At 35.3% G+C, this 26,460-nt stretch overlaps 6 protein-coding genes across 9 annotated transcripts; 3 read left to right on the top strand and 3 right to left on the bottom strand.

The window, feature by feature from the left end:
- Window positions 1-11: 11 nt before the first annotated feature.
- Window positions 12-2,771, top strand: LOC9328290 (pentatricopeptide repeat-containing protein At4g18975, chloroplastic). 2 transcript variants are annotated; one of them, XM_021012877.1, is made up of 9 exons: window positions 12-212; window positions 415-451; window positions 588-645; window positions 781-882; window positions 1,248-1,361; window positions 1,497-1,640; window positions 1,798-2,010; window positions 2,159-2,351; window positions 2,463-2,771. In XM_021012877.1, the coding sequence occupies exons 1-9, from the start codon at window positions 68-70 to the stop codon at window positions 2,639-2,641; spliced, it is 1,185 nt and encodes a 394-aa protein (XP_020868536.1). In that variant the 5' UTR covers window positions 12-67; the 3' UTR covers window positions 2,642-2,771. The 2 variants fall into 2 exon arrangements, with proteins under 2 accessions (XP_020868536.1, XP_002892228.1); XM_002892182.2 differs by having other exon boundaries at window positions 585-645.
- Window positions 2,772-2,874: 103 nt separating this feature from the next.
- Window positions 2,875-9,189, top strand: LOC9328289 (benzaldehyde dehydrogenase (NAD(+))). Of its 2 annotated transcripts, none has more exons than XM_021012876.1 (11): window positions 2,875-3,280; window positions 3,782-3,929; window positions 4,369-5,985; window positions 6,137-6,396; window positions 6,495-6,704; window positions 6,802-7,020; window positions 7,118-8,083; window positions 8,126-8,248; window positions 8,333-8,431; window positions 8,525-8,714; window positions 8,809-9,189. In XM_021012876.1, the coding sequence occupies exons 2-11, from the start codon at window positions 3,794-3,796 to the stop codon at window positions 9,036-9,038; spliced, it is 4,050 nt and encodes a 1,349-aa protein (XP_020868535.1). In that variant the 5' UTR covers window positions 2,875-3,280; window positions 3,782-3,793; the 3' UTR covers window positions 9,039-9,189. The 2 variants fall into 2 exon arrangements, with proteins under 2 accessions (XP_020868535.1, XP_002892227.1); XM_002892181.2 differs by having other exon boundaries at window positions 2,876-3,280; window positions 8,153-8,248.
- Window positions 9,190-15,171: 5,982 nt separating this feature from the next.
- LOC9325580 (probable folate-biopterin transporter 8, chloroplastic) lies at window positions 15,172-17,397 on the top strand. Of its 2 annotated transcripts, none has more exons than XM_021013589.1 (2): window positions 15,172-15,872; window positions 16,020-17,397. In XM_021013589.1, exons 1-2 carry the CDS (start codon window positions 15,822-15,824, stop codon window positions 17,151-17,153), a joined length of 1,185 nt encoding a protein of 394 aa, XP_020869248.1. In that variant the 5' UTR covers window positions 15,172-15,821; the 3' UTR covers window positions 17,154-17,397. The 2 variants fall into 2 exon arrangements, with proteins under 2 accessions (XP_020869248.1, XP_002892226.1); XM_002892180.2 differs by having other exon boundaries at window positions 15,173-15,872; window positions 16,009-17,397.
- Window positions 17,398-18,040: 643 nt separating this feature from the next.
- LOC9325579 lies at window positions 18,041-19,206 on the bottom strand. The gene is made up of 3 exons (XM_002889469.2): window positions 18,926-19,206; window positions 18,645-18,822; window positions 18,041-18,472 (listed from the first exon to the last, which is right to left on the bottom strand). Exons 1-3 carry the CDS (start codon window positions 19,053-19,055, stop codon window positions 18,214-18,216), a joined length of 567 nt encoding a protein of 188 aa, XP_002889515.1. The 5' UTR covers window positions 19,056-19,206; the 3' UTR covers window positions 18,041-18,213.
- Window positions 19,207-20,813: 1,607 nt separating this feature from the next.
- LOC9325578 lies at window positions 20,814-22,355 on the bottom strand. The gene is made up of 4 exons (XM_021013750.1): window positions 21,995-22,355; window positions 21,454-21,524; window positions 21,203-21,338; window positions 20,814-21,095 (listed from the first exon to the last, which is right to left on the bottom strand). The coding sequence occupies exons 1-4, from the start codon at window positions 22,146-22,148 to the stop codon at window positions 21,001-21,003; spliced, it is 456 nt and encodes a 151-aa protein (XP_020869409.1). The 5' UTR covers window positions 22,149-22,355; the 3' UTR covers window positions 20,814-21,000.
- A 278-nt stretch (window positions 22,356-22,633) lies between these two features.
- On the bottom strand, window positions 22,634-24,520 carry LOC9328288 (auxin-responsive protein IAA12). Its single transcript, XM_021013748.1, has 5 exons — window positions 24,014-24,520; window positions 23,450-23,736; window positions 23,257-23,374; window positions 23,105-23,166; window positions 22,634-23,020 (listed from the first exon to the last, which is right to left on the bottom strand). Exons 1-5 carry the CDS (start codon window positions 24,214-24,216, stop codon window positions 22,971-22,973), a joined length of 720 nt encoding a protein of 239 aa, XP_020869407.1. The 5' UTR covers window positions 24,217-24,520; the 3' UTR covers window positions 22,634-22,970.
- Between the last annotated feature and the right edge of the window lie 1,940 nt (window positions 24,521-26,460).

The raw sequence follows: 26,460 nt of genomic DNA, 5'->3' as shown, positions 1-26,460 counted from the left end.
AAATTAAATAATTGATGAGTTTCAGAAAACTGTACACCTCGGAAACCCCTTTGCGCCTCCGTCTCCAATGGCGGCGGGTTTCAGTTCTCTAATTCCGAGAACGCCTCTGAAACGCGCCGTTAGTAGTGCAACCGGATACCTAACGGCGCCGTTAGCTTCTATTTCGACAGCAAGAAATCTCTTCGCTGGAGGAGCATGTGACGAGATTTATGGTTGGTATTACTGATGATAATAAGTTGATTTCTGTAAAAATGGTCTCTTTTTCTTCTATTAAGTTGATTGAATTGCATACAAATGTGAAATGCTAGATTGTGTTATCTGGTTAAGGTCTTCACATGTTCAGTATCTCTGTAATGATTTCAAAGACTGTTCTTTGGAATTTCTTGAATCCTTATGATTTGAAACTTATTGTAGGTGAGCCAGGAGGGTTTCCTCATTCCAGTGGAATAAGGTAAAAGCTCAGATTGGATCAATTAGCATCATTTCATCTCTTTCTGCTATTTCTCTCCAAGTTTCGGTTTTGTATTTCCAAAAACAAGCTGCTTCTTGAGTGTTGAATCTGATACTTTACCATTCTTCTCCAGAAGGTACAACACCGTTGGTAATTCTGCCGCACTAACTGGTCCTTTTCATCATTTTCTTAGGGTAAGTTTTCAGTTGTGAAATGTTTTTCATCTTAAACTCCTAAAAACCTAATGGTGCTTAAAATAAAAATTGAAACACGTATATTTAGATTTCCTTTTTTATGCATCTCAATGTGTGATACATGTTATTTCTCAGGTCAACCAGACAAACAAGCCCGCCTTTTTAAGGGTCCAATCGATGAGCTATCAGTTTGTGGCTGATTCTCATGCATCTCCTAAACGTATTGTCAAGACTGAGGTACAATAGAATACACTGAAGATCGGCTTTGTGTTTTGCTGTCTAAGTCTTACTTACTGTGAGCTCAATTTATGTTTCTCTTGCAGACAGATTTTATACATCTTGACCCTGATATAACTTATAGCACATACCTAATTAATGCTCATGAAAAGTGTGTATTCCCATTCACTGGCCTGTAGATCTCAGTTGTTTCGTATAGTCAAACACATCACTGATATATCTGATGATCAAATTACGTTCTGTTTTCCATGTATTTTTGGTTAGCAAATTCCTGAGAATTGTGCCTTTCATCATTTCTATTTCTTTCGTTAGTTTTCACCAACGAGATCCTTAGGATGCATATTGTGCCTTTCATCTTGTTGTAGGATGAAGAAGATTTTTCTGATTCATCAAAGAAGGAAAACGCTGAAACCCCTAGGAAACATCAAATTGGGGAGAACATACCCAAGAAGGATAAAATAAAGTTTCTTGTGAACACTGTAAGCAGATGATTTTTAGTGGTTTAATGGTTTGTCGATTATAAGAACTTCCATATACTTGTTTAACCTTAGTTTTTGGCTCTTATGATTTTTAATTTATTATTGCTTTATTCGTTGGCTCATCTGTGAATGCAGCTTCTTGACATGGAAGATAATAAAGAGGCTGTTTATGGAGCTCTGGATGCTTGGGTTGCTTGGGAGCGCAATTTCCCCATTGCTTCCCTAAAAAGAGTAATAGCTATTCTTGAAAAGGAACATCAATGGCATCGAATGATCCAGGTATCTATCACCCCGAATGTTCTATCTCTTATCCGGGACTCATGAACCATGATGAATAATCAAATACCCAAGAACATATCGTCTATTTCTGTAGTAACTGAAAAAATAGAATCTTGGAGAGGTTTTTATTTCTTTTCCCCTGTTTAATCGTTTGTAGGTGATAAAGTGGATCCTAAGTAAGGGACAAGGGAACACGATGGGGACGTATGGACAGTTGATACGGGCGTTAGATATGGATCGTAGAGCAGAAGAGGCTCATGTTATCTGGCGAAAGAAAATTGGGAACGATCTGCATTCTGTGCCTTGGCAATTATGCTTACAAATGATGCGCATATATTTCCGGAACAACATGTTACAAGAACTTGTTAAGGTTCATCTTGTTTCCCTTGTCTCTTCACTGGCCGAACACTAAATGGAAAATATTGCTCATTGATACTTAGCTGAACTAGTAAGTTATGTCCGAACTTGATTTCGTGCTGACCTCAAATTTGTGTTTGTTTGTGTGTGGGGTTATGAAGCTATTTAAGGATCTGGAGAGTTATGACCGTAAGCCTCCGGACAAGCACATTGTGCAGACCGTGGCTGATACTTATGAGCTTTTAGGAATGGTTGATGAGAAAGAACGGGTAATGACGAAGTATAGCCATCTTTTGCTTGGTACAGCATCCGATGATAAACCAAGAAGATCCTCAAGGAAGAAAAAGAAACAAGGTAGGTGACGATTTACACATTGATATACTCGACCAGCGTTGATGTGCTAAAAACCTTTATGTTCTTGCGGAAAACAGCACAAGTTTTGAACTGTTTAACTTGTGATTTCAGAACTGAGGATTCCTGAAGCAACGACAGAAGACGCAGCAAAAGCTGAGGTACAAGAAGAGCTAAAAGAAAATCTGGATAATCACCAAGAATCAGAAGCTACCACTGAGAAACAATCCGAACATGGAGCGTTAATTTGTAGTATTAATTCGATAAGAGACATGGATTGTAAGATGTACTAGTATCTAATGGAGGGATTGTCGAGAATGGTCAATGATGGATAGAGTTTGAGTGCAGCACTAGTATTACAGAAAAGTTGAATTTTAGGTTTGCGTGTCAAGGACATAAGAGCATAATATCATTCTCCCCTAACCTAACCAGATTATAATACATTTGTTTTACCATTCGGAAATTGGAAAAAGAATCAAAACATTATTAGGTTCTCTACATCCAACGGTCTGTACCAACCAATATCCAGTTTTCGACACACTCAACATCCAACGGTCTGTACCAACCAATATCCAATAACATCATCTAAACAAGGTAAGGTGTGATGGTATTAAAGTGGTTCGGTACGGTTTGAATTGGTTAGATCAACTGAAGATAGAGTCTCCGGTTACATTGGGTTTGAAAAATTGAAAGGTAGGAAAATAAAAAAGAAGGATTCGAATTTAGGGATTGCGGGAGATTGTCCCTTGAAGTTCATTCGAAATCCAGAGATGATGCTTCGATTCCAGATCTCCAATGGCCAATGGGTTCTCGACATGGTTAGTGAAAGGAATCTTTCGGGATGGGAACCAAACGGAATGGGAAGACCGAAGAGGAAAGGTTTTGGAGAAATCAATCAGACCTCCAAAGGCCAAAGCCACCTTCCGATTTAGGTAAAGCTTTGAAATTAAGAGAGAAATTACTAGTTTTTCACCCAATACGAATCATAATTTGGTTTACCTGATTAGAAATGCACAATGACCAACACTATAAATTCCATTTAAAGAAACTTTTTTCTCATTTTAGTTACAATTTTCCAGCTTTAGATCTCTCTCACCTTTACGACTAGATTACAAACCCATCACTTATCATCATCTCTTAAAATTAAGCATTGCTTTATCACACTCATTTATTAGTATTGACGTTTAGATAGATAGCTTAGCGTCCAATTCTCTTCTTTCTGTTTTCCTTGTTTCGTATCGAAACTGATTAGTGAGAACTTCTTTGCCAATCACTTCCTGTTGTCTTTATGTTCCTGAAAACAGTTCAGCAACTGTTTTTTTTTTTTTATTATATATATGTGAATTCTGCCAATTTTCTCTTTCAGAGTTTTCTTAAATTTGAGCCCTTCATGCAGCTGAGTGTTATCCACTAATTCACTACTCTTTGGTTAGTTTGGGCAGAAAATGGTGGGTGACGATTTGGTGTTTGCTGTTAATGGAGAGAGATTTGAAGTCTTGTCAGTCAATCCTTCTACGACTTTACTCGAGTTCTTGCGTTCCAACACTCGCTTTAAGAGTGTCAAGCTCAGCTGTGGCGAAGGTACACACACTGATATCCTTTTGTGGTTTTACTTCTTTATGTACACTTCTCTGTTAGAATCTCAAATTCATTTCAACAACCCTTTTGCTTATCAATGAATATCCTTCAATTTCAAGGACCTGGATGATTAACACTTTTGTCTCCACAAAAAGTAAAAACTCATGAATATATTATTTGAATCTGTGAACGAGATCATACAAAATCACTAAAATCTATGTTTATTTACTTCTTCCTTTTTGGAAATCAATCTCGTTGGGTTTTGGTTTCATGCCACTCATATTTACCTGAATTAGGAAACCACTTGTCTGACAAGTGTCTACCATACTGAGATGAGGCTTAGATCATCTTTTTTTTTTCCTTGTTTCATGTGTCTTAGAACCGAATATTTCTGTGTGTGTTTCTCTCACTGACTCAGTTATATTTTTCAATGTTCATGCAGGGGGTTGTGGTGCTTGCATCGTAATTCTATCAAAATATGATCCTGTGTTAGACCAAGTCGAGGAGTATTCTATAAACTCTTGCCTGACCCTTCTTTGCAGCATAAATGGGTGCTCCATAACCACATCCGATGGACTTGGAAACACTGAAAAAGGGTTCCACCCAATTCACAAGAGATTTGCAGGGTTCCATGCCTCTCAATGTGGTTTCTGTACCCCGGGGATGTGCATCTCTCTCTACTCTGCTCTTTCAAAAGCCCATAACTCCAAAAACTCACAATCTTCTCCGGATTACCTGACTGCTCTTGAAGCCGAGAAGTCTATTGCTGGAAATCTTTGTCGCTGCACCGGTTATCGTCCCATTGCTGATGCTTGTAAGAGTTTTGCTGCTGATGTGGATATAGAGGATTTGGGTTTCAACTCTTTTTGGAGGAAAGGAGAAAGCAGAGAAGAGATGTTCAAGAAATTGCCTCCTTACAACCCTGATAAAGATCTTGTCACTTTTCCAGACTTCTTGAAGGAAAAGATAAAGTGTCAACAAAATGTTTTGGATCAGACAAGGTATCATTGGAGCACTCCTGTTAGCGTCGCAGAGCTTCAGGAAATATTGGCAACAACCAACCCTGGAAAAGATAGAGGTTTGATCAAACTAGTTGTTGGCAACACGGGAACAGGTTACTACAAAGAAGAGAAACAATATGGTAGATATATTGATATTAGTCACATTCCAGAGATGTCAATGATCAAGAAAGATGACAGAGGTATTGAAATTGGAGCAGTTGTTACCATATCTAAAGTTATTGATGCTTTGATGGAGGAAAATACATCTGCTTATGTTTTCAAGAAAATCGGTGTCCATATGGAGAAGGTGGCCAACCATTTTATCAGAAACTCAGGGAGTATCGGTGGTAATCTAGTGATGGCACAGAGCAAAAGTTTTCCTTCTGACATAACCACACTTTTGCTCGCTGCAGATGCATCTGTGTATATGATAAATGCAGGGAGACACGAGAAGCTTAGGATGGGAGAGTATCTTGTGTCGCCTCCAATATTAGACACTAAAACTGTTCTTTTAAAGGTTCATATTCCTAGCTGGATTGCTTCTTCCACTACTGGTTTGCTTTTCGAAACCTATCGAGCTGCACTTCGCCCTATTGGAAGTGCATTGCCTTATATCAACGCTGCTTTCTTAGCAGTAGTCTCTCAAGATGCATCATCAAGAGGCATCATTGTGGATAAATGCCGGTTGGCATTTGGTTCTTTTGGTGGGTATCATTCCATCAGGGCGAGGGAAGTTGAAGATTTCTTGACGGGTAAAATACTCAGCCACAGTGTTTTATATGAAGCTGTGAGGTTACTTAAAGGGATCATAGTGCCCAGCATAGATACCTCATATCCTGAGTATAAGAAAAGCTTGGCTGTTGGGTTTCTCTTTGATTTTCTCTATCCTCTGATCGAGAGCGGCAGTTGGGATTCAAAAAGAAAGCATATTGATGGGCACGTCGATCCAACAGTATGTCTACCTTTGCTGTCATCTGCACAGCAGGTGTTTGAAAGTAAAGAATATCACCCTGTTGGTGAAGCCATTATCAAATTTGGAGCTGAAATGCAGGCTTCTGGTTAGTACTATGTTTTTCCTTGGATCGTTTTAAATAACTTTATATTTTTAATGGTGGGAAAAGGCTCAAGCAGAAATGCTTTTAGATCTTTAGTCACTATGTTTATTTAGATAAGTAACATAAGACCTTACATGAGCGTTTGTCTTTCCAGGTGAAGCTGTTTACGTTGATGATATTCCATCCTTACCCCATTGTCTACATGGAGCATTCATCTATAGCACAAAGCCATTAGCTTGGATTAAGAGCGTTGGTTTCGGAGGAAATGTGACACCAATTGGAGTTTTGGCAGTTATTACTTTCAAGGATATTCCTCAAGTGGGGCAAAACATTGGTTACATATCGATGTTTGGCACAGGGCTTCTATTTGCAGATGAAGTTACTATATCTGCCGGACAAATAATTGCTCTTGTGGTAAGGTCCAATTTCTAATACATTCCCAATCCATCCACCAACGAAATAATTCCTGCATCTCTATCATTACTATTAGTCCATTTTTTATGACCTATCAGGTTGCAGACACACAAAAACATGCCGATATGGCAGCAAACCTCGCAGTAGTTGAGTACGATTCAAGGTATATAGGAACACCAGTATTATCTGTGGAGGATGCAGTCAAAAGGTCCAGCCTTTTTGAGGTTCCTCCCGAGTATTACCCCGAACCCGTTGGCGATATTTCAAAAGGAATGGCTGAAGCTGATCGCAAGATACGCTCAGTAGAGGTATTAAAACTCTCTTTCTCTCTCTTGATCTCGATATATTCAATAAAGTTTTTTAGTACATTCTTACACATGTTTGCTGTTGATTTCGGTTATGCAGTTGAGACTTGGGTCACAGTACTTCTTCTATATGGAGACACAAACAGCACTTGCCTTGCCAGACGAAGACAACTGTTTAGTGGTTTACAGTTCAACTCAATCACCCGAGTACACACAATCAGTAATTGCTACATGTCTTGGAATTCCAGCGCATAACGTTCGAGTCATCACCAGAAGAATTGGAGGTGGCTTTGGTGGAAAAGCTATAAAGTCTATGCCTGTAAGTACTGCTTTTTTCTCTGAATAAAAGTCGTTAGGATAGTAACAAGAGACTTTCCATTGTGATTTGATACTAATGCTGTTGAAGATGATTTTAGGTTGCAACAGCATGTGCGCTTGCTGCAAAAAAAATGCAGCATCCTGTAAGGATATACGTCAACCGTAAGACTGATATGGTAATGGCTGGAGGAAGGCATCCCATGAAAATAACTTACAGTGTAGGTTTCAGATCTGACGGTAAACTCACAGCACTAGCGCTAAATATGTTAATAGATGCAGGGTGTGATGTGGATGTAAGTCTAGTAATGCCACAGAATATAATGAATTCCCTGAGGAAATATGAATGGGGCGCATTGTCATTTGACATTAAAGTGTGTAAGACAAACCTTCCGAGCAGAACGTCTTTAAGGGCACCCGGTGAGGTACAAGGTTCATACATTGCTGAATCCATTATTGAGAATGTAGCATCTTCCCTGAACATGGACGTGGATGTTGTGAGAAGGATAAATCTTCATACTTACGAAAGCCTCAGCAAGTTTTATAAGCAAGTTGCTGGTGAGCCTGATGAATATACTTTGCCTTTATTGTGGGATAAATTGGAGATATCTGCAGATTTCAGGCGAAGGGTTGAATCGGTGAAAGAGTTTAACCGATGTAACATATGGCGCAAAAGGGGGATTTCTCGAGTACCCATCATCCATCAAGTTGTGCATAGGCCAACTCCAGGAAAAGTAAGCATTTTGAATGATGGTTCGGTTGCGGTTGAGGTTGCAGGGATTGAGGTGGGGCAAGGGTTGTGGACAAAGGTACAACAGATGGTTGCTTATGGTCTTGGTATGATAAAATGCGACGGAAGTGAAGATCTGCTTGAAAGAACACGGCTTCTTCAGACTGACACACTCAGTATGGCTCAAAGCAGTTACACTGCGGGTAGCACAACATCCGAGAACTGTTGTGAAGCAGTGAGGCTTTGCTGCGGTATCTTGGTGGAGAGGCTGAAACCTACCATGAATCAGATTCTGGAGAATGCTCGATCCGTGACATGGGACATGCTCATTCAACAGGTATAAAACTTAGTTCTCCTAATTATTAATCCAGTTTTCAAGGAAATATCTCCATATGTGAAACCGCAGGCATATGCTCAATCTGTGGACCTATCAGCTCGGACATTTTATAAGCCAGAGTCCTCTTCTGCAGAATATCTCAACTACGGAGTTGGAGCCAGTGAGGTAAAAATCATAACTAATGTTTTAAAACATTCCATAAGACAAAATCAGTAAAACTTGAATATATATATATGTAAAAATGTGCAGGTGGAGGTTGACCTTGTGACAGGAAGAACAGAAATTATAAGATCAGATATTATCTATGACTGTGGAAAAAGCCTTAATCCTGCTGTTGATTTAGGACAGGTAAGCTTGAGTATGGCTTGGATTCTGAATGTGCACTTAAATGTTCTAAAACAGGTTGGTTAATTGGCCTTTCTGTTTGTTTTCTTTGAGAAGATCGAAGGAGCGTTTGTTCAAGGAATAGGGTTTTTCATGTATGAGGAGTACACGACAAATGAAAACGGGCTTGTGAAGGAAGAAGGTACATGGGACTACAAAATACCTACAATAGACACAATTCCCAAACAATTCAACGTTCAGATTCTCAACAGTGGTCATCACAAGAACCGCATTCTTTCCTCTAAAGGTTTAGCTAAGAATCAATGAGATTGATCTCTCTCATTTGGTATCTTGTTTAACCTTACTTTTTGTTGAGCTGAAATTGTCTTCTTCTGATGCAGCTTCAGGTGAGCCTCCGTTGCTTGTGGCGGCTTCTGTGCACTGTGCAACAAGATCAGCCATTAGAGAAGCTCGAAAACAGTACCTTTCATGGAATTGCGATAATGGTGATCGTACCGACGTATCTGATATTGGTTTTGAGTTGCCGGTTCCAGCGATTATGCCGGTAGTGAAGCAGCTTTGTGGCCTTGAAAGCGTAGAGAAGTACTTAGAATGGAAAACATATCCTTAAAATAACAGAGTCACTTAGAGATGATGGAAAAATCAAAATATTATCTGTTTTGTTTTCTTATTATATAAATATATATATATAAATTTATGTACTATCATACAAGGCTTGTACCACAAACAAAGAAAACTCCTAAATCAAGGAAACTGAAACTGCGTACAGTCTTAACCGGAATCTCTTTGGGAGATTCAGTCTCTTATTTGCGGTTTAATCTTGGCTTTTTTTTTTAATCATCTACATATTAACTACAACAAACGTAAGTCATGTCAAATAAATTGTTAGATAATTAAAAAACATAAATATGATTTGTTGTAACGGTAACTTTTAATCACCGATATCAATTTCCTTTTTTTTTTTTTATATATATTTGTATGAGTGATTTATTTTATGTTTATATAAAATGGATTTCCTTTTTTTTGAACAACCTAACCTAACGTTTCCTTTTTTTTGTATGTACCCTTTCTCTATATATAACAAATCAGCTTCTTTGAGAAATCATTATTTTTCTTTCTGTTCAAAAAGGAAAAATCCACCTTTGTTCTTCTATTTCTTTTTAGTTGCTGTTTCTTCTTGATCAAGAGAGAACTCACCGATCTCGAGAATGTCAAATCTCGATGACCATCCGCACCAAAGCCGTCGGAACTGTAACTCATGTTTTATGATCACACGATCAAGGATCTGCCCCCCACTGTTCTGATTTCGTGTCTCTGTTTTTGTGAAACTCTCTAGCAAATCATGGAGGATCTCACTGAGAGTCGTAGGTGGTGACGCAAACCATGGATGATGCATCATACGCGCCGTTGTGACGAGATACAGGTTTGTTACTTATAAAAGCTCTTCGCAGTTAACATTTTCTTACTCTCATGTACACGTGGTAAATTCGTCAGATTTCGATTTGGAACCCTAAAAAAAAATTCAAAAGACTTGACCGATTCTCTTCTGAAGAAACTCGATTCTTGTGGATTCGATTTCATTGAGGAATTTTGAATTGTTGCCTGTGATGGGTGGTTTGGCTATTAGCACCAACGATCTCAAATATCTTTTGGTAAATTTCTATGCAATTCAGTCTCTGTTGTTTTGTTTCGATTTCTTAGTTAGTTTTGTTATTAGTTTGGCGTGGAAGATCAGAAAGTGAAAACCTTTAGCTTGTCTTGATGCTTCTAGTTTTAGCTACTGAAATTCCAAATGGAGTCTGAAATTTTCTTGTCTGTTATCACTTTGTTTCTTAATTAATTTAATTAACCTTTAGTTTTCTTCTTTGTAGGTTCCTATTCTTGATTCGCCAAATCAGTGGGTGCAGCCGCAAGACTGTTTGGAATGATAGACTGATGAAAAAAAAAAAAAAAAAATGATAGACAACACATTTTGCTATTGCTTGGTAACGAATTTCTATCCTCTCTTTATTTTTCTTTTTTACAAATTAATAATTATTGATTTAGTAGTAAAAATGTTTTTTTTTTTTTTGTTTTGTTTTGATGGTCGGATTTTTTCAAAAGCTTTTTTTTTATTGTGTGTTTGTTTTGATTTTTATTTTATTTTTTGGATACTAAATTTACATAATGATTTAAAAACTAATCGGATTTTGGATCCAGCATTAGTCGTTAGCGATTCCAAACATTCAACTTGTTTTTTCTATTATTATGTAGATTTAGCATTCAAGTTTTTTATTCGACTTTTTAAAAATGGTTTTTAAAATTTTGATTTTGTTTTTTTTTCGGATTTGTAAAAGCTTTTTTTATTGTTTTTTTTTATACACTAAATTTACATAATGATATGAAAACTAACCGGATTTTGGATTCAGCATTAGTCGTTAGCGATTCCAAACATTCAACTTGTTTTTCCTATTATTATGTAGATTTAGCTTTTTTTCCATTGTGTTTTTGTATACTAAATTTACATAATGATATGAAAACTAACCGGATTTTGGATCCAGCATTAGTCGTTAGCGATTCCAAATATTTAACTTGTTTTCCTATTATTATGCAGATTTAACATTCAAGTTTTTGATTCGGATTTTTAAAAATAGTTATTAAAATTTTGATTTTTTTTCTATGTGGATTTCTAAAAGCTTTTTTATTGTGTTTTTTTATATACTAAATTTACATAATGATATGAAAGCTAACCGGATTTTGGATCCAGCATTAGTCGTTAGCAATTCCAAACATTCAACTTGTTTTTCCTATTATTATGTAGATTTAGCATTCAAATTTTACAAATTTTAAATTCGGATTTTTAAAAATAGTTTTTAAATTTTTGATTATTTTTCTTTTTGAATTTTTTAAAACTTTTTTTTTCTATTGTGTTTTTGTATACTAAATTTACATAATGATATGAAAACTAACCGGATTTTGGATCCAGCATTAGTCGTTAGCGATTCCAAACATTCAACTTGTTTTTCTATTATTATGTAGATTTAGCATTCAAGTTTTTAATTCAGGTTTTCAAAAATAGTTTTTAAAATTTTGATTTTTTTTTTTGGATTCTTAAAAGCTTTTTTATTGTGTTGTTTTTATACGAAATTTACATAATGATATGAAAACTAACCGGATTTTGGATCCAGCATTCAGGTTTAAAAATATTTTTTAAAATTTTGATTTTGTTCCTTTTCCGATTTTTAAAAGCTTTTTTTATTGTTTTTGTTCTTAAATTTTTTTAGGGGCTTTTCCAAAAATGCCCCTTTTTCAATGCTACTTTTCAAAAATACCCTTTCTTTAAAATCTTATAAAAAATGCTCTTAAAAATATAAGATTTACCCAAATATGTATGTAACATTATTAAAACATACACAAACTACATTACTATGTATCTAAAATCTTATAAATATCTTATAAATGCATTTTAAATACCTTTAAAAACCTTTAAAATATCTTGTAAAACCAGTGTTTTTAAACCCTACCCAGACGGTGAACCGAGTTCGACAACGGGTCAATTGATTAAAATTTAATTAATATATTTAATATTCATAGAGAATATATAGTTTTTATAAATATAAAAATACAAATATTCATACTATATTTACAAAATATGAAGTCTAACAATAATAATAAAGTAATTCAAATTAAAAAATTTAAATCCAACTAAAAGTCTAAAATCGTAACAAATATTAAAATAGTAGGAGATCAACAATAACAGAAATAAACTAATAAAACATCGCGAATTCAAAACAATTAATATCGGTTATTTCTTTCACCATTACATTCATTCTCCTTAGACGGTACTGTCATGTTTCATCAAAATCTAAAACATCAAATGAGTCTAAGAACTACAAAAGAGTTCTAAAAATAATTGAATAGAGTCTAAAACTCTAAATTTTATTCCAAAATCAAATGATATTTTTAAAACCCATACCCAGCCGGTTCAACCGGTTCACTGGGTCGCGGGTTAATGGCGTGTTTTTTGTGGGTTTTTCCGGTTATGAAATTGGCGGGTATTAGCACTAAACCCAAACCGGAAAAGTATCCGGGTCGTGGGTTAACAGGTCGGACCAGACGGTCCGGGTCGGGCGTGAAATCATTGTGTAAAACCTTTGAAAAACCTTAAAAATTCTTTAAAATAACTTGTAAAACCTTTAAAAACACCTTATAAAACCTTATAAATACTTGGATCGAGTCTTCAAGTAGTAGTTACAATCCATAAGTACCTTATAAACCTAATAAAACTTTATAAAAATTTCAGATTTAAAAAAGGGCATTTTTGAAAATGGACATCTAAAAAGGGCATTTTTGAAAAGGAGCACACCAAAAGGGGCATTTTTAACAATTTCCCATTTTTTTATTTGTTTGGATACTAAATTTATATAAGGGAGACTCACAAAAATGCCCTTTTTTCAATACCTTTTTCAAAAATGCCCTATTTGGCTGTCCATTTTTAAAAATACTTTTTTTATGTACAAAATGACTAAATTACCCTTCTTTTAATAAAAAATATCACAAATATATAAGAAAAACATGAGAATGTGCACACATCAAAATTACAAATTTTATTTTGTAAAAACTTGTAAAACCTTTAAAATACCTTGTAAAATTTTTTCGTACAAATTTTTCCCGCCAAAAAATTTTTTTTGCGGGAAAAGTAATTCCGCAATTTTTTTGGCGTTAAATTTTTGGCGGGAAAAATTTACAAGGTATTTTAAAGGTTTTTTACGGGGTATTTATAAAGTTTTATAATGTATTTTAAAAGGTTTTACAACGTATTTATAAAGTATTTATAAGATATTGTAAGATTTTACAAGCTATTTTATAAAGTTTTACAAGGTACTTATAAGGTTTTAAAAAACTTGTAAAACCTTTTAAAATACATTGTAAAACCTTACAAAACACTTGTAAATACTCTGTAAAACCTTTAAAATACCTTGTAAATTTTTCCGGCCAAAAATTTTCCCGCCAAAAAAATTGCGGAATCACTTTTCCCGCAAAAAAAATTTTTGGCGGAAAAAATTTTTACGGGAAAATTTTACAAGGTATTTTAAAGGTTTTACAAGTTTTTACAAGTGTTTTGGCGGGAAAATTGCGGGATCACTTTTCCCGCCAAAAAATATTTTGTATTTTGTGGACCTAATTTTGTTTCAAATAAGGGTAAAATGGTCATTAAAAATTAAAAGAGGGCAAACTTAAAAATGTACTCTCAAAGGGGGCATTTTTGAAAAGGGGTATTGAAAAAGGGACATTTTTAACAATTTCTCTTTATATAATGATATGAAAACTAACCGGATTTTAGATTCAGCATTAGTCCTTAGAGATTTCAAACATTCAACTTGTTATCCTATTATTATGTAGATTTAACATTCAAGTTTTTAATTCGGATTTTTTAAAATAGTTTTTAAAATTTTGATTTTGTCTCTTTTCAGAATTTTAAAAGCTTATTTTTTGTGTTTGTTAAAAGAAAATTGTGTTTTTTTAAAAAAAAAAATTATTGTTTTGGTTACTAAATTTGCATAACGATATATATGAAACTAAACCTGATTTTAGATCATGCATTAGTCGTTAGAGATTTCACAAATATTTAACTTCACATTATAGTTATGTATATTTTAAGTATTCAAGTTTTAAAATTTTGAAATTTTTCTTTCTTTTTTTTACAAAATTAATAATTATTGATTTGTTAGTTAAATGTTTTTTAGTTTTGATGGTCGATTTTAGTTTTTTTCTACTATTCAACCTATTGTGATGATAAAGATAGTTAAAGTGTAAGAATAAAATTTGGTTTAAAAATTATTAAATTAAATATTAAAAATATGTTGATTATTATTTAGAATTCAAATATCACATATAAAATTTTACATTTATTTTCTTACATTTTATCTAGTACATATATAGAAGGATTACTCTTAGCTATTTTTTGTGCAAAGTCCATAAACAATTAAACACTAAACAAGAAAGAAAAACACACTAGAGGTGGACATAATAATCACAAACAAACAATTGGATTAGAATCAAATTAAAATCAAACCAAAAAAAAAAAGAAGGAGTAATTATGTACCTAATTACCATTCCTAAGAAATTAGCTACCATATTTTCATGAAACTTAAAAATACAGACGAATCCCAAAAATAAAAAAAAAAATCTCTCGAAAAAGTGTAATTTTGTGCAAAGAAGTCGGCTCAGATATTATTTGAACTATGGTAAATACTTATTTATAATCGATTACATGTAAAATTACCAAAAGCTAATAAATCGTAAGCCACATAATAATTCATTTAAAATTCCTGTCCGTCTCTGAAAGTGTGGTCGTTACTCGTTACCGGACGTACCGTTGAATCTAGGCAAACAAAAAAAGTCCAGAGAAAAATAAAATTGTATACACGTGATCAACAATTTATGGGTCGACCTGAAATAAATTTAGAAAAATAATTTACTATTTTTTGGTGATAGAGAATTTATATCAAACTTTAGTGACAAGTCATAATCAAAATCAGATGACTCATCGTTTCCAAATCCTAGGACAGTGGATTTTCAAATGGACCCCTTAAAAAAGAAATATCAATAATATCTAAAGCTTTTGTAACCGTTGGTTTAATTACTTAAAACCTCATTAGAAGCTTAACTATTATTAGTGGAAGACAAAATTTCTAGTTTGCAAAAAAGTTTTTTTTGATTTTTTGTCTGCCTCTTATATTACTCTTTGCTTCTAGATCCGTCTTCCTTGAAAATATCATTTTCTTTTTTCTCTTCGATATTGAGAAAAATGAGTAAATCCTATTTCGTCTCCTTCCTCAATTCAACGATGCTTAGGGTTTGCCCCAAATTTATATAAACTCATCGATACATACAAAGCTTGTGACTAGAATTCGTTTCTTTAAAGAGTAAAGTTCCTCCTTTCTCCTCCTCCTCCTCTGTTTTCATCTCTCTGAAACAATGGAAAGAATCATGATAAATCCTTTGTTATCAGTCCAAAACTCCCCAACCAAGTTCTTGAAACCACCACTTTCGTCCCTTCACAGGCAAAAACAACTACAAGAGAGGCGGAGCAATAACAATACCCTATTCATGGTGGAAACCAAACCAAGAAGGGCGACGACACTCGCATGTCTCTCGATAAGGAGAAGGAGAAACAACAATGGTGTGTCTGAATTTGAAGAAACGGCGAGGTTTGAACAAGTGGGTGGTAAAGGAATCTCGGTTTTGTGTGGGTTAGGTTATTGGGTACAAGGATCAAGATGTTTCCCATGGCTTGCTCTTAACTTCCATATGGTTCATAGCCTCGCACTCCAACCATCGACTCTTCAGCTTGTGCAATACTCTTGCAGTCTTCCCATGGTGGCTAAACCTCTCTACGGTGTTCTCTCAGATGTTCTTTACATTGGAAGTGGTCGTAGAGTTCCTTACATCGCCATTGGAGGTTAGTTTTTCCAAAGTCTCTCTCTGTGTCTGCTCCAATGCCTTGAACATGAGATTTTTAGAACCGATTGAAGAAGCTTGCTGATTGTGGCGATTCTGCTCCCTTTCAATATGTTCTAAAATCTTGAATGTGTCAGTGTTTCTGCAGGTTTTAGCATGGGGTTCAATGGGGATGTTTCAAGGAGCTAGAGAAGTTCTCCCTTCTCTTGTGGCATTTGTCCTGCTTAGCAACCTTGGAGCATCCATCACTGAGGTTGCAAAAGACGCTCTTGTTGCGGAATATGGTCTGAGATACCGAATAAACGGTCTCCAGTCTTTCGCGCTCATGGCTTCAGCAGCTGGTGGAGTCCTTGGAAACTTACTTGGAGGATATCTCTTACTCACAACACCTCCTAAGATCTCCTTTCTTGTATTCGCTGGTTTGTTGTCTCTGCAGCTTGTTGTTTCTTTATCTTCCAAAGAAGAATCTTTCGGCTTACCACGGATAGCAGAGACAAGCTCGGTTTTGGAGAGCGTCAAAACACAGATATCGAATCTTAAGGAAGCAATTCAGGCAGACGAAATCTCCCAGCCTCTTATTTGGGCAGTAGTATCCATTGCAATGGTCCCTCTTCTCTCGGGATCAGTCTTCTGTTACCAAACTCAAGTTCTAAATCTTGATCCTTCGGTTATTGGAATGTCGAAAGTGATAGGACAATTGATGCTTCTTTGTCTAACGGTGGTCTATGATCGATACTTGAAGACACTTCCCATGAGACCACTGGTCCATATCATCCAACTCTTGTACGGTCTATCGATTCTCCTCGACTTTATCTTAGTGAAGCAAATAAATCTCGGATTTGGAATCTCCAATGAGATTTATGTGCTGTGTTTCTCCAGCTTAGCAGAAATCCTTGCACAGTTTAAGATCCTTCCATTTGCAGTCAGATTAGCCAGTATGTGTCCACAGGGGTGTGAAGGATCAGTCACATCTTTTCTTGCTTCAACTCTGTGTCTATCACAAATAGTAAGCGCATTCTTAGGGGTAGGATTGGCTAATCTGATCGGTATAACATCAAGTAACTATTCAAACTTGTCTTCAGGGATTCTCATACAGTCTCTAGCAGCTTTGATGCCTTTGTGCTTCATGCACTTTGTGCCAATGTCAGAACCTGTGATTGAGAAAGAAAGAAAAAGAGGTATAAGTAAGAGAAGCAGGAGAAACAGACGAGTCGGGAGAGTAGTCGATAAAGAAAATGTTGATTATCGACGGGAAAGAGAGTCAGAAGAAGCACAGAGATAGTGTAAGTATAGTTAAATCACAAATTAGAATAGTTATGTATAGCGAAAACCAAATTGTTACCAAGAAGGATATATACTGAGATTTTCCTTTTTTCTCTGTTTCTTGCTGTTGCCAAAAGAAGGTATTGCCAAGTACAAATCCTGAGATCATCCTATTCGAAGATTAAACATGTTCCGATACTTTCTCTTGGAAAAGCTAGGCTCCTACATATGAAGATTCAATGCTTCACTTTGTATATGTCTAACCAACCGTTCACTAAAACTCCACTACAAATCCTGAGATCATCCTATTCGAAGATTAAACATGTTCCGATACTTTCTCTTGGAAAAGCTAGGCTCCTACATATGAAGATTCAATGCTTCACTTTGTATATGTCTAACCAACCGTTCACTAAAACTCCACATCGAAATCATAATGTTCCACGAATCTACGTTTCTTCTCCTAGGCATTTTATCAAACACTTTCCGGGCTTCACAAAATGTCCGAAACAAAACCAAAACTCTAATACTTTTTTACCAAGATTAAAGGACCAAGTCTTCACGTGCGCGATGCTCAACGATCTCATTAGAGACACCAATTTCTCTTGCGCCAATTAGAATTTTACGCCCCGACACGCTAGACACAGTTGCAGTTTTTAAATTTACAAAAAACAACCCCAATATTTATCATATTTAACGTTTTTAGCCCAAAACTTCAGTTACAGTTAAGATAGGATACCAACCAGACCGAGATCAACCCGAACCGCAATTGAACCAAAATTCTCGGTAGTGAAAGTCATTACTTCAGATCACTTCATTTGGATTTTGTATTGGATACCTTGGATCTAAAATTTGTAGATTTGGTTTTGTTCAACTAGAATTTAAGAGCAAATTACAGAGAAAGTCAAATAAAAAACACAAGAAACACATCTCCATTAACTAAATTAACAAAAGAACACAAGATTCGTTCGTTTGTCAGATGGATAGAATTACATTATTACATAACTTGGAAAAACATAAACTACACATCATAAGTACTTCTTATCCAAGCGTCAAAACACAATTAAAACACACGACGTTTATCAAACTGCCATGGTACTTCCAACACCAGCCTTGTGCTCGCCCACAGTGTGTGGTACATGACCATGACCATGACCATGACCTTGGCCTGTAGCGTAGTCCTGGTCTCTGTAGCCAGGACCATATTTGCTGCTCAATACGCCGGCGTGGATCAACATGAGGTAGAGAAATTGAGTGAACGTCAAAATGATAATGAAGGCTTCAATCATTTTCAACCTCCATCCTCTCCATCCTCCTATGTTTATTTGCTTGCATGCCAACCTTTTTATCAAAATATAATGAATTTATACCATTTACCAAACACCGACACTTACATGCATCTATATAAATAAGTTGACAAATATCCAAAACTAAGTTTTGGAGAAAAATAGTTGTCAAAATTAGCACTTCATGAGATTTAGAACTACTGGGACATCATAGATAAAGTAATTACCCCATGGCAAGAGCTGTGATGGCCCATGCAACGATGGAAGAAGCTCCGGCAGCGGCCAGACTATCATTCCTCCAAAACCTAATATGATTAGCTCCGGCAATCTTCGACGCTACTCCTATCACCGCCGCCAAAATCGAAAACGTCAAGAAGAACGGTGTTGCTCCATTGCCTCCAAAACCTATTTCAACATTATCAATATATATAAAATTCTTAATTAGTGATTCCATTAAATAAGCTACATGATCATATATATAGCTAGAGAGAAAGAAAAATAAATTTACTTGGGTGATTAGTTTGACCGTTGATGTATTTATTGAGACACCAACTTGCGAAACCTAGCACAATCAGGTACATAACAAGATTCAAGAACAGCAATGGTGCTGCTATGTTTCTTCCCACTGTCGTCGCCATCAATTTCCTCTTTTACCTTCCTCTCAAAGCTCTATTTAACTCTTTTGCTACTCAAAACATTTATTCTCTCTGATCCAACAAAACGCTAACAAACTTGTTGGGTGATGATCTATGGAAGGGATATGTGACATAGTTATATACACCGAGCTTATGTGTTCTTTGGCAAGGAGCACGTGCCATGCGAAGAGGACCTTTGTGTTTAGCTACTTACAGGTGGTGGGACGCGTGTCGTAACGATGTTCAAAAGTGTTGGATATAGCCAGTGTTGTCATTGAGCTCGAATCTCCAAATTTTCTTTTATATTATCTCCTCATGTTTCCCATGTTTTGTCACATATTAAATGTTCCAAGCTACCATATGTTGGGGTCAGTAATTAATTACTTAATCCATCTGGAATTAATGAATATGTGTATAGCCATGTAATCTTTTATTTATATTGCTTAAGATTGAGATATTAGCTTAAAAATTTCATAACAAAAGTTTCAAGATGGCAAGTCATATATAACTCTGTTTTCCCGTTACAAACGTATGGCCAATGTTGCAATAGTCGAATCCTGGTCTAACGATTTTAATAAACTCCCTTATATTAAACTTCTGTTAATTAATTAAAATTAGACATCAAATTATTCCGGCCATGACAAATTACAAAGATAAAATTGATAACTAAAAACCTATCTGACGAAGGATTCTAAATTTTTACCCTAAACATTTGTTCTGTTTAAAAATTCTAGAACTAGTCTTTTTTGGCAAATTTTCTTTTCGTTTGTTAAAAATTTATTTGAAGAAGGTTTGAGATAATCAAAGGGGACAAGTAGTTTAACCACCGACTATCTAGAACTTTTTTTGTTTTTCTCTTTTATCTTAACCACGAAGGCGTTGATATCCGGAATTGTTTGTAACGAAATTAATTATACGAATAAAAACAAAAACAAAAAAAATTCAGTTGCATCCGGTGACGGTCCTTGCTAGGCCTGGGCTTTCGGTTATCTGTTCGGTTATCGGTTGGATCCATTCGGTTTTCGGTTCTTTCGGTTCTAAAATTTAGTATCCATTCGGATATTTTGAAATTTCGGTTCAGTTGCGGTTTGGTTCCGGTTCTTTCGGTTTTAAAATTTAGTATCCATTCGGTTGTTTTGCTTAGGATATTTTCGGATATTTCGGTTATTTTTGAGTATTTTCGAATATTTTTGGATATTTTTCGGTTATTTTTGAGTAATTTTACTATTTTTATAGATTTTTCAAATATTTTTGATTATTTGGTCTATAAATAACTAATTATTTCGAAAATATAATTGTATTTCGGGTATTTCGGTTACCCGAAATATTTCGGTTCGGTACCGATTCGGTTACGATTATTTCGGTTATCAAATTTAGTATCCATTCGGTTATTTTCAAATTTTCGGTTCGGTTCGGTTCGGTTTTTTTTCTTCGGTTTCGGTTCGGTACATTCGGTTCGGTTTAAAAGCCCAGCCCTAGTCTTTGCGGCCGATTGCTTCATGGGCCTATATTGGGTTGGCACCAAAATAAACCGCATCTCCAAACATGTCGGTCGTTACCGCATGGCTGTTTTCACATTTGTTTCTAAAAGTAAGAACAAACCGATAATCTACATGAATGATGAATCAAAGTTATGTAATAAAGATGACTGATACCGGCCACAATGGTGATGACCATAAATTGGAGCTGCGGCCGATTGCATCATAGGCACACCAGACTATATAATTGAGGTTATTGGATGAATTGACCAAAAAACAGTTGTGTGATGAAAAATCTTACTTGGTAAAATTTGGTGTAAACAAGTTTGTCGGAAACATTACAAACATTTCCTTCTTTTCTTTTCCTGTGTTTCCAGCATTCTGTCTGTCTTTACACTAGTATGATTTTTTTATGAGACTTACAAATGTTCAATAATTTTACGATAATCGGATATTTTGAGAATTATGAATTATGATGATGTTTTGATGGACGAAACTCCTCCGGTTTTCTCAAGATCCCGTTGTCTTGCTCGTTCCATTTTCCGCTTTCGCCATTCTTCCAATGCTGTGCGGATAAAAAAACATTTGTTACAGATCAAAACCTTCATGTATAGTTGGTTCTGATCCAAATTCTATATAGCATAAACAAGAAGATTTCGTTATTATATGTACCTTTCAAGCTTGATGCATCATTTAGCGCACGGAAATCCTTAAGTCGTTTAGAGAGATCAACGGCTGTAGTCTGCTTCACATCTTTATGTTGCTCGGTTTCTTGTCCCGCAGATGCCTCCTGTTCGATTTCTCGGACCTATCATTCAAAGAACACACGACCAAATCTTTACTCTCTCGAAAGAATATGTAACTTGTAGATTTGTAATGTAATGCGAAGAATCATGTAAATGATGTATAATGTTGTTGCTTACTCTTTTGATGAGCTCTAAAGGTTGCATCTTGAGCCTAATCTCTTCAGCTTCCTTGATATACCGAAGCTGAGCTGCATTTATCAAAGGCTATGTTATGTATATGATGAAAGAACAAACTTGTAAGTAGCCAAAAGGAAGACAAAGCCCTGTAGAAGACATCAACAATCTTTCAAAGTTGTTCACCTCAACAAGGCTTATGATATCAACAGTTCCATGGAAAGAGCTTAACTTTCAAGTGCCGTATGCACTTGGATTATTTGTTCAATACGAAAATATCTAAACTTTCTCGAAATCGAATCATAGCATTGTAGAAGCCCTAGAAAGAGCGAATCCAGAAATCTAAAAACTAATCAACAAGCCTGAATTGATTTTGTTATGAGAACAGATCCGAGAAAGACCCATCAAGAGATGATTCCTAAAGCACCAAACTTTGATCGAATTCCAATGAAATCCAGAGAAACTACGCAAAATCAGGATATACCCACAAGGAATCACGGAAAGTTAGAGAGAAAGGACGAGAGAGAGATGAATTGCAACAGACCTGAAATGAGTCGGCGAGAGGAAGAAGAAGAAGATGAGGATGATGATGAAGTGAAAAAGCCCTGAAGGAGGAAGAGGAAGATGAGAACGTTGACGACTGTGAGAGCAATTGTGGCGTTCTTGAACGAAAACCTCATACGCCATTGATGATCCATTATCCACTTCCAAAATCTAAATTGTGGTCTTCAGGATTGATCTTACAAAACTTGAATTTTATCAAGGATCTTGAATCTTCTTCTACAGGTCTTTGACTTTAGGTACTTATTTTGGTTGGACTTTCTAAGCACTGTATCTCCTTTTTAGGTAACGATTTTAACTATTACCTAAACAATCCATAACCTTATACTAATATTTTGATTTGGTGACATAAATCCAAACATTTGTTGTTTTCTTTGCCTTTGATCCATCAGATTTAGAAAAAAATCCATAGTTTTCATAGTTTTATCAATTTAAAGTTGGGAGTTTTAAAAATACTAACATATTTTGTAAGGACAAAACTAATAAGTCAAACTTTTTTTTGTTATCAATCCATCAATGTATGATTTTGATGGTCTTAGAAACATCTTCTCTTTGACCAAAATGAAACAGTCTTCTCTGTTTCTGCAAAACGTTTTGACTTGAGTCAATGAAAACTCCAAAAGACAGTAAACAACATTCATTCCTTGTAATCAAGAAACACAACTCTTATCACATTAGATAACTTCAACTATTTACAATATGAGAGAACAAATAAACAAGAGCCTTCTCTCTCAGAACAGAGACAATTGGTACACAGCCAAAGAAGAAACAAACTGGAAAACTCCGAATTGAATGACCTAAAGAAAAACCATATCCGAAAACCGGATTCAAATCAAATCTAAGCTTCTGCATGCTTTTATCCATATTCTCCGGTATACTTTATTCAAAAAGTATTGAGTAAACTTGCAAACCTCAAAAAAAAAAAAAACACATAAACAATGCCAGCTTTGGAAGGGAAGCTAAACAGGGTTGTTTCTTTGTCTATCCTTCTGTTCTTGATGTCTTGGAGCTGCATTAAGAATGATTCAATCATTTTTTTTTCTTTCATCAAGATGCGAAATCAAGAAACCAGAAGATGATCTTTAAAACTTACCTAGTCCACTAGCTTCTGAGGATCCCATGATCCGAAGCCTTTTCACCGAGTTGATAAACATTCTAAATAAAAACGGAGAAAATAATATAGATCTTACCAGAGACTAATCAGGTTTTAAACTATTGAAACACAGCTCAATTTTTGATTCTAACCTCCATGGAACATCGCCCACAAGCATCCAATCGCCTTCCTTATCTTCATAAGTGAGTACAAAGTCTGATGATCCATCTAATAGCCTTAAAGGTTTAACCTTTTCTCGAGAAGTAGTACCTGATAGATTAAACAGAAAATGTCAGTCAAAAACATCGGGTTTATATAGTGTAAGCATTTGAAAACAGTACCGACCTGTCATTCCGAAGAACATTTCCTCAAGCGTCTGAGCCAAGTTTTCGTAAGAGGAATGGGCTCTCATATCCACTTTTCGGCCTATACCAACTCCATCCATATTCACCTTAACAAACCCTAAGCCCTGAACTTTCCCATTCACCTTCATTGACACATCTTTGAGCTCATCATTCTTCGCAACTTTCTTCTCCCCGTCTTCTTCTTCTGCTCTTGCTGCCTTCATAGCTTGGTTATTAACCAAACTGTTCATCCTGTGTGACCCAATTGGTGGCCATCCCACCACTTGACTGCCACAACAAACCAAGAATTTCCACTCAATTACTCTCGAAATTCAGATGTAATCATCTATACAAAACATTACTATGAACAAATCTCTTAGCATATGCATGACTCCTAGAAATATATATAGCACAGGACAAGCTAAAGCTCATCAATGGAGATAGATACCTAACTCTTATTCAGGGTAAACCAAAACAGAAGCTAACTTAACTGCTACACAATTCTGTTCTAAGATGGTAACATTCACATCAAAAGATTTGAGCTTTCTTGATAAAAAGGACGAACCTTGAACGAGGAGGAGAAGCTCCTTGATGAGAGGAAGACTCAGCAGAGCGTTTAGACCCAACAGAAGGAAAATCCTTAGCCGTAAGAATCCTCCCACGCTCTTTCCACGCGCCACCGCCGAGGCTGAGCCCTAATCCCAATTCCAGCTCACTCTCAGCCGGAAGATTACTCTTCCCCACCTCCAATTCTGAAACACCACGCATGTCAATAACAAAACCCTAGACTCCAAAGATACTAAAGAGAGAACCCACAAGAAAAGAAGCTTGATGGACAGAGAGAATGGAGACAAAAAGAAGAGAACGAGGGTATTTAGGGTTTCAGAGAGACGAGAGAGAGATGATGAATGAAAACAGAGTAAAAGAGAGCGAGGAGGATTTGGTGGTGGAGAGAGTGATGAGAATTGGGACCCATATGTCTTGTAATGGCCAAACCATAATGCCATTTTTTTCTAACCAAAAGTCTTCTCCTTTGTTATTAAATTATTGTTTGCTTTCTCTCAAACTTTTTCTTCCCGACATTATCAAACCTGTCGTGCTCTCGTTGCGTTATATTGTTGTATTTGGTTCAAGCAGCAAGAGAAAAATAGAGAGTCCCAAGAAACTTGTTTACAGTTGTGTGTGTGTGTGTGTGCAAGGTTTTTGCTTTTTGTTACATCATATAGTTTTTTGTTTTCTTTTCCACTTGTATTTCTTTTTGGTGTAAAATGGCTATATTGTGTTGCTTTCGGATGAAGTCGCTGTTTTAAATATCATACTGTATTTCTTTGCTTTGGACTAATCAAAGAATCTAGATAAACTTATGGATTATACTATTTAGTTAGGGGGGCATTAATGTTGCAGCTTGTTTCTATAATACGTCTAGAGGTCTAAAAAGCTTACACAAAATTGTATATGTAAACACACAGTTTTCTTCAAAATAGATAATTGTTTCTGTCACGTTAGCTACAAAGAGTACATTAGCTTAACTTATTATGTTAGATCATATGTTCTAGTATTCGATATGAAATTTCCTTAACACCTTTTTCCAAAATTATACGTTTATTTTGTTCTTTTTATGCTGAATCGAATTTCAACTTGCACTCAAATTAAATTAGGTTTTGATACTATATTAAAGTTAAATCAAAAACTAAATTTTGAATAGTGGATTGAGTCATATTATAAGTTTATTATAACAACCATTCGTCCATTCCTACGTTTAAATTGCATATATAAAAGGGTTATGTGTATTAGTTACATTGCTCCTAGATTTTAGACCTAATTTTAGTGGTTCTTTAACAGGTTGGCCATCATTCTTTATACTAGCAAGTTTGTTTATGGTCATGCCATTTGCATATTGACCATTTGATTATTTTTCTTTTTCTAATAACTAAGATAATATATTTTTAAAATATGATATAAGTTCACCTAGTTTAGTTGACAAAAAAAAAATATACCTAGTTATTATTTTTATTTTCTACTTTTTCTTAGACCATGATTGTTGTCGAACTAGATGATAAAATGAGGAGAGACCGGGGAAAAAAATTGGTGGGAAAAGATGCATTATTATAAAATCGTGGTGATGAGATATATTCATCATGATGTTTGATAATCTTTTGAAAACTTTTGCAGGCGCAATTGGTTTGTGGAAATTACACTTTTGATCAAAATCATTATCAAAGAGTACAAAAATTTCATGCTCTAATTGATGGATTTGATAAAAATAAAATCAATACTGGGTGAAAATATAGAAAATAAATAATGTCTCATGTATGAATTAAATATGTATACGTTAAAGCATAGTTAGATTGCAGAATTTTTATTTTTATTTTAGTTTTAGAATAATGTTTTATATTTTTTTTTCCTACCTTCTTTCTTCTTTTATTGTAATCACCATATTCTTATACATTCTTTTTTTTTTGGTTGAACACAACTCACTCTCTTACATTCAATCACTGTTTTACTTCTTTTTATACCTTTCACTGTTTTCTAATTTTAGATATGAGCTTCCTAAGTAATAAAAGAGAGTTATTCTTTTGTTTTGTGTTCTTGATTACTTCTACAAACTAGAGCCCATATTGCTGCTCCAGTGCAATAACTGCTTAAAAAACAAATGCAGAGGGAGGAGGGGGTTAAAATTTAGGGAAACAAAACTACTTGCAAGCAATGACAAACCCACTTCGTCATTACAGTGCCTCCTCTAATTTTGATTCTAACGAAGATCAAGATTATGTTCTTGATGAAGATCAAGATTGTGTTCTTAATGAAGATCAAGGTTATGTTCTTGATGAAGATGTACCATCAGGGCCGGCGCAGAGGGCAAGCCACCGAAGCCATCGATTAGGGCCTCAAAATTTGAGGGCCTTTTTACCTAAAAATTTGTTAAGTTTTCTTATATACAATAATTTTTGTAGGGCTTTTTAAAAATATTGTGGACTTTTAGAAACAATTACAACATTTTTTAGTGGTAAA

The sequence above is a fragment of the Arabidopsis lyrata genome (assembly GCF_000004255.2).
Source record: "Arabidopsis lyrata subsp. lyrata unplaced genomic scaffold ARALYscaffold_1, whole genome shotgun sequence".
Lineage (NCBI taxonomy): Eukaryota > Viridiplantae > Streptophyta > Magnoliopsida > Brassicales > Brassicaceae > Arabidopsis > Arabidopsis lyrata.
Note: the sequence above shows the minus strand (reverse complement) of the source record. Positions and strands in the feature narration are given on the sequence as shown.

Excerpts from the sequence above, each read along its gene's own strand:
- LOC9328290 (XM_002892182.2), top strand. The coding sequence starts at position 68 with ATGGCGGCGGGTTTCAGTTCTCTAATTCCGAGAACGCCTCTGAAACGC. Across the intron at positions 2,011-2,158 it reads TGTTACAAGAACTTGTTAAG|CTATTTAAGGATCTGGAGAG; the intron begins GTTCATCTTGTT and ends GGGGTTATGAAG. Across the intron at positions 2,352-2,462 it reads AAGGAAGAAAAAGAAACAAG|AACTGAGGATTCCTGAAGCA; the intron begins GTAGGTGACGAT and ends TTGTGATTTCAG.
- LOC9328289 (XM_021012876.1), top strand. The coding sequence starts at position 3,794 with ATGGTGGGTGACGATTTGGTGTTTGCTGTTAATGGAGAGAGATTTGAA. Across the intron at positions 7,021-7,117 it reads AAGCTATAAAGTCTATGCCT|GTTGCAACAGCATGTGCGCT; the intron begins GTAAGTACTGCT and ends AGATGATTTTAG. Across the intron at positions 8,249-8,332 it reads ACGGAGTTGGAGCCAGTGAG|GTGGAGGTTGACCTTGTGAC; the intron begins GTAAAAATCATA and ends AAAAATGTGCAG.
- LOC9325580 (XM_002892180.2), top strand. The coding sequence starts at position 15,389 with ATGGAAAGAATCATGATAAATCCTTTGTTATCAGTCCAAAACTCCCCA. Across the intron at positions 15,873-16,008 it reads TCCTTACATCGCCATTGGAG|TGTTTCTGCAGGTTTTAGCA; the intron begins GTTAGTTTTTCC and ends TGAATGTGTCAG.
- LOC9325579 (XM_002889469.2), bottom strand. The coding sequence starts at position 19,055 with ATGGCGACGACAGTGGGAAGAAACATAGCAGCACCATTGCTGTTCTTG. Across the intron at positions 18,823-18,925 it reads CGGTCAAACTAATCACCCAA|GTTTTGGAGGCAATGGAGCA; the intron begins GTAAATTTATTT and ends ATGTTGAAATAG. Across the intron at positions 18,473-18,644 it reads ATCACAGCTCTTGCCATGGG|GTTGGCATGCAAGCAAATAA; the intron begins GTAATTACTTTA and ends TTTGATAAAAAG.
- LOC9325578 (XM_021013750.1), bottom strand. The coding sequence starts at position 22,148 with ATGGATCATCAATGGCGTATGAGGTTTTCGTTCAAGAACGCCACAATT. Across the intron at positions 21,525-21,994 it reads CTCTCGCCGACTCATTTCAG|CTCAGCTTCGGTATATCAAG; the intron begins GTCTGTTGCAAT and ends TGATAAATGCAG. Across the intron at positions 21,096-21,202 it reads TGATGCATCAAGCTTGAAAG|CATTGGAAGAATGGCGAAAG; the intron begins GTACATATAATA and ends TTATCCGCACAG.
- LOC9328288 (XM_021013748.1), bottom strand. The coding sequence starts at position 24,216 with ATGCGTGGTGTTTCAGAATTGGAGGTGGGGAAGAGTAATCTTCCGGCT. Across the intron at positions 23,375-23,449 it reads AATGTTCTTCGGAATGACAG|GTACTACTTCTCGAGAAAAG; the intron begins GTCGGTACTGTT and ends TTAATCTATCAG. Across the intron at positions 23,167-23,256 it reads GTGGGCGATGTTCCATGGAG|AATGTTTATCAACTCGGTGA; the intron begins GTTAGAATCAAA and ends GTTTTTATTTAG.